Source organism: Trichomycterus rosablanca, chromosome 5, assembly GCF_030014385.1.
Source record: "Trichomycterus rosablanca isolate fTriRos1 chromosome 5, fTriRos1.hap1, whole genome shotgun sequence".
In the NCBI taxonomy this organism is placed as follows: Eukaryota; Metazoa; Chordata; class Actinopteri; order Siluriformes; family Trichomycteridae; genus Trichomycterus; species Trichomycterus rosablanca.
In genome coordinates, this window is record NC_085992.1 from 32,108,269 (window position 1) to 32,118,800 (window position 10,532).

At 39.5% G+C, this 10,532-nt stretch overlaps 1 protein-coding gene across 1 annotated transcript in view; it reads left to right on the forward strand.

Annotated features, from left to right (window-relative positions):
- The window catches only part of lrpprc (leucine-rich pentatricopeptide repeat containing), a 69,767-nt gene extending 59,504 nt beyond the window's left edge, over positions 1 to 10,263 (forward strand). Inside the window, exons 33-38 of the mRNA XM_062995983.1 lie at positions 1,444 to 1,574; positions 2,698 to 2,813; positions 5,284 to 5,358; positions 6,616 to 6,700; positions 7,690 to 7,832; positions 9,991 to 10,263. Of these exons, the coding sequence (XP_062852053.1) occupies positions 1,444 to 1,574; positions 2,698 to 2,813; positions 5,284 to 5,358; positions 6,616 to 6,700; positions 7,690 to 7,832; positions 9,991 to 10,065 (625 nt within the window). The 3' untranslated portion in view covers positions 10,066 to 10,263. The remainder of the gene's footprint in view (positions 1 to 1,443; positions 1,575 to 2,697; positions 2,814 to 5,283; positions 5,359 to 6,615; positions 6,701 to 7,689; positions 7,833 to 9,990) is intronic.
- The last annotated feature ends 269 nt before the right edge of the window (positions 10,264 to 10,532 follow it).

The following is a 10,532-nucleotide window of genomic DNA, read 5'->3' on the forward strand; positions in this document are numbered from 1 at the left end:
TGGGTCCATCTGGGAATTGACTGCATTAAATTAAAGAGAGTGGTGGTTTAGCAATAAAGCTATTAGACTGGTAATCAGGAGGTTGCTTGATCAACCCCCACCACCACCACCAACTTGCCACTGTTGGTTTCCTGATCTAGCCCCATAACCCTCTATCGCTTGCACTGTATTTAGAAGAATTACTTTGTCATATATGCATATATGTACAGTACAGTAAAATAATTTTTTCCGCATGTCCCAGCTTGTTTGGAAGCTGGGGTAGGGGGCAGGGTCTGCCATTGTATCGCACCCCTGAAGCAGACAGGGTTAAAAGCCCAAGGGTCCAACAGTGGCTGTACAGCAGAGGCTGGATTTAAACCTACAGTTTTCTGATTGATAGCCCAAAGTTCTATCCACTAGGCTACCACTGTCCCAATATGTTGCACCTTAACCACTCAGCCACCTCGCCTGGTCAAATTCGTTTGTAAGTCGTTTGTAAGTCATTTTGGATAAAGACGTCTGCTAAATGTAAATGTAATAAATGTTAACAATTAATCACCATTTGAAAGTGTGGGTCATTTAACATACAAATATGCTGCCATGCAGTATATTAGCACCATATACAGTGCGTGGTCCTGCCTTTGCATCCACTTTTGCCAGATCGTGACCCCAACCCCACATGTGTCCCTTTCCCAGGTAAACCAGCGTTTTACCACATGCATTTCTAATTGTTGGCTGCTCCCCTATTGCAACTGTCCTGCTTCTTGTACCACCCCCTTACTGGCTAAGGAGAGCTGAGACGATCACAAAGGGCCACATCTTTTCAACTGCCACAAAGAGTCTCACAAGGGCTGAATGGATGATTTGCAACATGCATAGTGTGTCTCCCTATCACTAGTGCAGGTATCTCGCCCAGATAGCAGAGGTCGCAACTGTACACTGGTAATGAAACCCCGTCAACTGCCCTTCCTCAGGCACAGCCAATTGTGCCTGTTTCCATTCCAGACCAGCTTGTTAGCACTGCCTGGGATTCAAACTCAAGACTGTCTGCATTTCTAACTTATTATAGAGCTGGCAACATCAAGACTGTATAAATACACTACTGCATTTAGACAACCACTTGTTTTCACCTGCTTGAGAAGTGTATAAACAGTGATCAGTTTTGTATACGGATCTGTTATTCCCTGCCATTGTCCAGCCATCAGAGGCTGTAATTGCAGCAGCAATGAGGAATCCCTTTAGCCTGCTCTCCCTTAGACACAGCCTATCATGTAGCAGTGCTGAGAGTCGTGTTTTACCTGCATTGCACTCACTGCATTGCCTTTAAGACAAACATTTAATTGAAAATAACTTATGACACTGTAGTTAGTTTAATTTCTCTCTCTCTCTCTCTCTCTCTCTCTCTCTCTCTCTCTCTCTCTCTCTCTCTCTCTCTCTCTCTATTACTCTTACTCTTACTCTTAGTGGGAACATTGCAGGTGCAGTGGAGCTGTTGGAGTCTGTTTACACACAAGACCCTGAAACACCACAAAAAAGCATTGCCTTTGTCTTCCGTAAAATTCTGGAAGCAAACAACGATGATGCTCTTGATAAATGTAAGATTTCTAAACTTTCTTTAAATGCAAACACACACATTCATCTTTTTCTCATTAAATTCCTTTTGAGATAGAAATTGAGGAGCAATAGAGTTGCATGTTTTGTTGTATGTTAAATATGCTATTTTAGCTTTTGTCTGCTAATTTGCATTGCTTATTTTGAAACGAAGGACAGAATCAAACTAACTTGTGATTGATTAGGAACCTTGTTAGTGCTCACATGACTTTAATTTGTCTATGTATGCTTTAACTCATCATTAAAAGGTCGGTTTCATTCCCTGTTCCTATCCCTATTCCCAACAGAGCTGTCTGAACAGACCAAAAATACTACCATCTCGAAACACAAGCAGTCTAAACAGTACAAGTATATCTCCAAAGAATCTGGCGTTCAGGCTTTAACAGTTTGAAGTGTTATCAAGAGGTTTGCTACTTATGGAACAGTAAAGAACCTTCTAGAATGTGTTGGAAAAAGGAAAATTGATGAGATACCATATAAAAGGTGATTCAAGTCTGGCAAAGAAACCACGTACAACGTCCAAAGAACTTTAGGCTTAGCTCAAGACATCTGGAATGATGGTTTCAACACGTACCATACGCTATAGGTGAAGGCCAAAGAGAAAGGCTCAATGAAGAACGTTTGACAAGTGCATACCAGAGTTATAAATGACAAAATGAAGTCTGTAAAGGAAAGTGCACCCTACCTACAGTGAAACTGCTTTGTTGCTTTTGAACATGTAACAGAAACAATGAAATCTGGGGATAATCAGAGCATTTTAGAGTGAAATATGCTTTCAAGTGTAAGAAAACAAGGTTTCAGAAGAACAACATGGGTCCTACAGCAGGATAATTACCCAAAGCACATATGCAAAAATATACAAGAATGGCTAAGAGGAAAAAAAATGACTGTTTTAAACTGGCCAGCAATAAGTCCTGACCTCAATCCAATTTCAAGGTTTTCTTATTGTTGCCAAAGGTTGTGCAGCCAAGTATTAGGGAAGGTTGCCTTTAATCCTGTTCATGTAATTTACTATGTTTTTCCTTTATTTATTATTTTTGACAATTATTTTTGGTCAGTGGTGTTTGTTCTGCATCGAGATGTCTAATCATTCACTCTGTCTCTCAGTGAGTGCCATGGCGGAGCGGCTGTGTAATCATTTTGCCTGCTACAGACCTGCTACAGATCTCTTCCTGCAGTACATCGACACTGGCAGGACAGACAACGCCAAGTTCCTTTTGCAGGTAGCTTTTCATTAATTAAAATTACCGCTCTGGTGAGCACTTGTTCTTTTAGTGTCTTAACCATTGTTCTGCATTTGCCCTTCAATTTAGATCATCTATTCTTTAAGGAATCCTTGCTTCTCCCAAAAAGCTCTCGGACAAGTAAAACCCTTTAGATGTAGTGCAATTAAAAAGTTCTGTGAGCCTTTCTGCCTGTCCTTTTAAGAGCATTAGGGCTCAAACCTGGATGGATCAGTCAGCTGTAGTCGGTTTAGAATCATAAAGAACAGACCAGGCTTGAATCAGCCCTGCAGTGAAACTTTCCCCCAGAGCTCGACTGCTGTTTTAATTGCTCTGATTGTACTGAAGTCATTCAGGCGCCGAGCTGCCTCCCGTCTATTTTAATACACCGGCCTGTTAAAAGCCTCCCAGGCCTCTTAGCTGTTTAATTCGACAGCTGCAGCAGCACGCCAATGACGCCATCTTTCACGACTGGTTTGTAATGTGACCTCATTGCCACTGAACCCAGGGCAGCGCTGAAGTTTTGTAAAGCAGAACACACTCAATGATGGAACAGAAGTGTCTCAACTAACTGAACGATTACTTGTCCAGTTGCTTGAACGAACACAAAGCTAATTGTTTGTTATATTTAGGATCACATGTTTAAGCAGCTGTCATTAATGCTTATACTGTGATTAATGTTGGTTTTTAACTTGGTCCAAATGGGCGGCACGGTGGCTAAGTAAGTGGGTAGCACTGTCGCCTCACAGCAAGAAGGTCCTGGGTTCGATCCCCAGGTGGGGTGGGGTGGGTTCTTTCTGTGTGGAGTTTGCATGTTCTCGGCATGTTCTCATGGGTTTCTTCTGGGAGCTGCAGTTTCCTCCCACAGTCCAATGACATGCAAGTGAGGTGAATTGGAGATACAAAATTGTCCATGACTGTGTGACATTTAAGACTTGAACTGATGACCTTGTGTAACCAGTAACTACCTGTCTTAAATGTAACCAAAGTGTAAATAAATAAATAGCTTTAGCAATATGAACCTAAAGGGCTAAGTAATCAGCACACTACACTGTGATTAAAAGAAATTCCGAAACGGATGAGAGAGAATGTTATTCAAATATTTGTAGTTCGAAAAAGGTTAAAAAGCCATTTGTTTAGGACTTCAGTGAACCACAGTAAGAGTTTATGACCAAATGGCTTCACAACAATGTTTCAAAAGTATATTGACAGCTAATCTCAAAAGTCAAAAAAGGAACCCAGATGAACATCTTGTAATTACGGACAGTACTCAAGTGCAATCTAAAGCCAGTGGCCCCCAACCACCGGGCCATGCGTCATTTATTACCGGGCCGCTCAGAAAGAATAAATAATTGGAGATCGCTACAAAAGCAATGAAAACACTGCTTCCATTTCCAACACACTTCGGGTGTTATTGTCTCCTATCACCCCTAGGTGGGAGCATTTCATTGCTGCGAAAAAAGCCCTGGCCGAAGAAACCGGTTCGTGGTGCAAAAAAGGTTGGGCATCGCTGATCTAAACCACCAGAGCATGCGCTTCAAGATTTTGGGAACAGTTTGGCCAAGGTGCTTACTTGGTTCATCAAGACTTAAGAGTGTAAAAAAAGCTCCATTGACCTGCTTAGAATAAATCAGATATCACTGCTCTCTCTTACTTCATCCTGTGCTTCTTTGTTATCTTACACAAAAACTAGAAATAAATGAGTAGTTATATGACTGTCATGTAATTTATTCATCCTAAAATATACTTTCCTTCTATACTATAATTCTGTACTGCCTTTAACCACTTCATTCTTATACTTGAGTAAATATAGCTGATCGAAGCTTAGTTTTAGCAACACTATTTACCTGTAGCATAATTACTTAATGAAAGAGCGTGAAACACAGCGGTGTATGATTGCGTAGTTAGCATACAGACTCCAATCAAAGCCTTTATGTCTGAGTGTACATAATTATACTTTAAACTGGAGTGGAACTGTACATTTTAATTTTATCCAATCGACTCGCTATTAACTCTGTAATTAACCTTTAACTCCAGAGCAGCAGCTCTGAGTGCAGAGATACAGACGAAGAAGATAAAATTCAGCCGTGCTTGCTGTTCACACCCTGCATAAACATCCTATAAATTGCACAAAAAAAACCACACACATGAATAGTGACAGTTTTGCTTGGTTGTATCTTGTGCTTAATCTCTGTGTGTGTGTGTGTGAGGCATACTGATAGACTGAAAAACACTAAACTCAGAAAGACTGAGGTTTTTTTAATGAAAACGAGACAAGAAATGTGCTTAAATCTACAGCACCAGGGGAAAAAATTAATTTTTTAACATATTTAAATCTAAAACATCTTTTATAATTTGTTTTAAATGACACAAAGTGAAGAAGGAACTTGAGGACTGCCGTATAAATGACACTAGCGTGTCGGTACGATGCTAAAACTAATCAATCAATCTGTGTCAATCTTTGTTGCAGCGTTGTGCAGCGGTGGCTGAACAAAAGACAGCAATGGAAGCTTTCATGGCCAAGGTTTCTCAAAAGCCAGGACAGGTACAGTACACCAACATCATTCCCTTTCTTTTATAAAATACCCATCTGACATATGCATGTGTATAGGGATGAGTTCAAATCCCATCCAGATTGTCCCAGCAGTAGTCAAATCCAAAAAAAAATTCCTACAATTTCTTGTCAATTGTTGTTCATTTCAATTATGAAACACAAAGTACTACTATTTAAAAGCAGTATTTAATATGCCATGACTTTTTGTATTTATGCATTTTTTCTTTACACACCCTAGAAAAGTAATTCATATCCTTTGTTTTTGTTTTGTTATTTTTTAACAATAAGCCTTGGGCTTTTTCCTTGCAACTTCTTTTTTAATTCCTTTTTAAGAGCAGGTGTAAATGTAAAACATTAGATAACTTTTTAGCCTGAAGTAACAAAAGTGTACAAGCAGTGCTCGGGTGGCGCAGCGATGTCCTCTGAGATCTGGGGTTTGACTCTTGTTAGTTTGACTCGTTGACTTGTTAGTTTGGCTGGTCGGGCATCTATACAGACATGATTGTCTTGTGATGGGAATAAAGCCTTTGGGAGGTGCACTTGTCAGTGCTCTCTCAGTGCCGGCCCCAAGCCTAGATTAAATAAGGACAGTCGTATTAGGAAGGGCTGAATTAGGTATGCAGACCAAAGTGATCCGCTGTGGCAACCCCTAATTATATACAGGCAGTGGCGATTTCTCTAAGACTGCAAGGGAAGCTCAGCTTCCCCTGAAATGTCAAAAATTAAATGGTCAAATATGTACAGCTGTGTTAACATTTCATTGACTACAAATGCGTTAGAACACGTTCATCTCGAAGACGAGTTCGTTCAGAATCAGCTACTTATCACAAATCGACTGACTCGATTTTGTTAACTCCCGTAGCGTTAATGCATTTGCCCGTAGAAGCTGAGCGTCTATTCACTTCATGGGACTGCATGGAACGGTTTTTTTCATTGCTTCGAAATTGCTTCGTGAATGGAGCTGTGGGCGTTTCCATTGTTCATTGTGTAAATAAAACACACTCATAGTATTTGTTTCAGGACACTGGTCAAGTCCCTGGAAAAGACGCCTACTTGGTACAATAGGATCACAGGCCATTTTCTTGAAAAGGAACAGAGGGCAGAATTTACGTATAAATAAATTGACCAATTTTTATTATTCTGTCATGAATGTAACCAAAGTGTGTAAACCCCCTTCCTCCACACACACACACACACACACACACACACACACCCTATAACATTTTTGTGCTCTGTTTTCTTTTGTAGGCTGAGAAGGTAAAAAGTCTGATCAAACTTGTTCCAGATTTTACAGACAAGGAGAAACTGAGCACCTACCTGATTAAATGCTACAGTAAGAGTTCTTTGTATTCTCTTCCAATGATACATTACATGTATACACAGCTTAATTTTAATCTAGGTCTTAATTGGCCATTTGTGTGTTTATTTTTATGTTTATGTACTTTACATGTAATATTTTAATCAACAGATTTATATGTATGTCATCTCTCTTCCTGTCTTATGTGTTCATTTAAACAGTATACCGCGTTGCTCACAGGCCTGTGGCTAAGCTGTTATTACCTGGCTTATTAAAAATGCAATAGCGGGCCGTGCATGCCGCAACCCGAAGGCACAATTTGCCAATGAAAACATGTTTTCTAATACAGGCCTGCTTTAGTCAGTCTGGCGTGAGAACTTTGACATGTTAAAGTACTTACAGAAGTCCTCCCTGGTACCCATTTGTACAACAGTGAAACATTACTATTTGATAAGGCCTGTGGCCCCCGCCTGCTGGTCAAGAGCAGTACAGAATCGAGCATTAGATATTAAACAGCTCTCTGATTTATCATTTTTTGTCCTTGGTTACTTCTTGCTTCAAGCTGCCCCAGTGTGCTGGCAGCTCAAATATGTGAATAATAAATATATTTTATTTATATATAATACATTGTCTAGGTATATTTTAGGCTAAAAATGTATCTGATGTGACCTTATGTATACACAGTGTGACTTTATGTATGATTTAATTTTTTGTAGGAGGATAATTATGTGAGCTTTCCTTGGTTGATTGCTTTTTGCATTTTTTAGCTAGTTAGCTACAGTATGGACACCTGACCATAACTTTGTTGGGCATCCTTTCCCAAAACTATAGTTATTATTATGAAATTGCATCAAGCTTTTGCAAAACAATTCATTTTATTAATATTTTATAAATTGTGTTTTTACCCAAAATAGTGCTTCTATCTGTGCAAAACGTAATAAATCTGCCTTGTAACATTGTACGTATTAATGGAAAAACAAATCATATCATGAGTTAACAGTAACAGTAGGCTTTGTCTCTTGTAGGTATGGATAAAGACCTGGCCTCAGCTAAGGCTCTCTATCGGCAGATACAAGCTGAGGGCCAGCAGATAAATGAGTTATCCCTGAAAAGACTGGCACTGTTGTATAAGAATGCTGGTGAGGCTGTGCCCTTCGAGGAACCCCCGGTAAACATCTTTTTACATTAATGATGTGTGTGAATCTGTTTAAGCAGTGTATTATTCAGTAAAGTAAGAATGATTTGATGTGGCACACAATATTATCTAGGGATGCAGACTTTGTGTCGAAGTACCAATACCAAATATAGTGGAACCTCGATTTAACGGACCTCCATATTCGGACCGATTGTTTAAAATTCCCATGAGAAGCGTACCAAGACCAGTAGTTTAGTAATTGTTCACTAGTCAATGCACGTCTTTCTGTTTACATGAGCGATAAGCTTTATTTTGTTCGCAGGCTCACTTTGATCTCGCCTGTTTCTCTGTGATTTATCTTAGTTTTTGCAAGTTCTAGTGCTTAGTTATGCACCAGCACTGCTCCAGTAGCCACCAGCAGTGCTTCAGACTCAGAATAATAGATACTCTGAGTCCCCACTAAACAATCACTGCAAAAAAAACATCTCCACCACACAAGGTAAATGAAATTTCTCCCCAGTAGTGCGGTACATTAATTTTAATATTTATATATGACCACATGACTCAAATCAGCTATTAGCAGGCTGCCTCTGCTAGGAAGCTTAAACTTGGTAGATCCTTCAGCAGGACAAACGTAAACGAAAAGCAACCTAGGAGCCTGGTGAGTGTACAGAGATAGTGGATTGAGTTTTGCTCTCAAATGTACTCCTTAATCATTATTGAAAAACACTCGGTGATGTGTTAGCAAAAGAAGGCTACCAAAAGTATGAAATGCTAAGACAACATTTTGTTTTATTAAATCAGAATTACTTACATTAACTGCCCAGGGTGACCTTGGTCTTATTTAAGCTTTATTACCAACAGTTCACCTATTTACGACCTTTCAGCCCATACTTTACTATAAGAACTGCTTATGGTAGCTTTATCTCTCTTCTCTTATGTTTGTATTATTTACAGCCTGTCAGAACACTATTACTGTGTTTTACAAATGGGTTCGAACAAGGGCCTGTCAAACCTCTTATTGCCGCACCACCCCCTCACCTAACCATACACTCTCACTTTACCTTGTAACCTTTCCAGTGCTTCTAGTCCTGTTTTCCTGATATGGCTTTCGACAATTATTGGCTTTAATTATCATGTTCTACATGTGCCTTTACTTGTACACTAATCAAATCTGTCTTTGCAAATGTGGAGTTATCTAATTATTTCAGCAGGTATATACAGAGCATAAGTCTGTTATCAAACTCAAAGAAGAACTAATTAAGCTGGATTCCAGATCACTGATTAGGTTATTTAAACCATATATACTTCATGTTTTTTTTTTCACTATTTCAGTGTGCAGAAATACAAGTCATGACCGGCTACTTTAAATGTAATCTGCAGTAGTGTGTACTATAGTGTGTGAAATTAGCGTCATTACCAATGGTGGTGTTAGTATGCTGACATTCTACATGTGCTCTGGACCTCAAACTTAAATCAAGATGCTGTTATGCCATGAAGACTAAAAATATCGGCCGCTCAGGTGGCGCAGCGGTAAAAACACATGCTGGAACCAGAGCTGGGATCTCGAATACATCGTATCGAATCTCAGCTCTGCCTACTGGCTAAGGCTGAGCGGCCACATGAACAACGATTGGTCTGTTGTTCAGATATGGGTGGGACTAAGCCGGATGGGGTCTCTCTCCCATGACTGGTGCAAATACGACCTCTGCTGGCTGATTGATGGCGCCTGCACAGAGATGAGAAAAGAGTGCTCTTAGGGTGTGTCTCTCCGTACACAACGCTGAGCTGCACTGCACTCGTCAAAGTGCAGGTGATAAGATGCATACGGCATGCTGCCCACGTGTCGGAGGGGGTGTGGGTTAGCTTCGTTCTCCTCAATCAGAGCAGGGATCGGCATTGGTGGAGAGGAAGCATGACGCAATTGGACACGCAAAAAAAAAAAATATATATATATATATATATAAACAAAAATATCAACATACTTATTAGATTAGATCATCTTACAATAATTGTTCCAAACTAACAGCAAGACACTCGCAAAACAGATTATTGTATATTAGATACATTACGCATGTACTGTATATTGTACAGTATATGCTTAATGTATATTAAATACATTAAACATATATACTGTATAGACTGTATGTCAAGAAAACTAAAATTGTTTGTGTGTTCCTTCTTTTCTTAGGAGTCGTTCAAGTTCTACGCAGACAAACTGAAGTCCTCTCAGTCCCAGAGTTCAACAGAATACCAAGATAACTAGAACCTATTTTCCTTATTTTTCCCCATTGCTATTTTCATTTTTAGATTTTCCTTTTTTATATATATGTCCAGTCATAGATCAGATCTCCCAATGCTGTTAAGTCCTTCACTTGTTGAACTCCTGCTCATAACTACAACTATGATGGAAAAGTTGCCATGTACAGAAGTATTTATGCTAATAAATGTGTTACGTGTTTCATTTTCTGCTTAGTTGCCATTTTTTTTACATATTGTTATTGTTGCATGTACATATTGAATAATTAAGTGCTATCTTGGGCTTATAATTTATTCAGCTTTATTATTCACTTCATCCTGGTCAGAGTCACAGTGGAAAATCAATATTTTGTCCATGTCAGTGTTTCTAGATCAAGCACAACTGATTAACTTTATGAGGTTTACTCTTGCATACTGGGTGGCACTGTCACCTCACAGCATGAAGGTCCTGGTCCGTGTCCTTTCTGTGTGGAG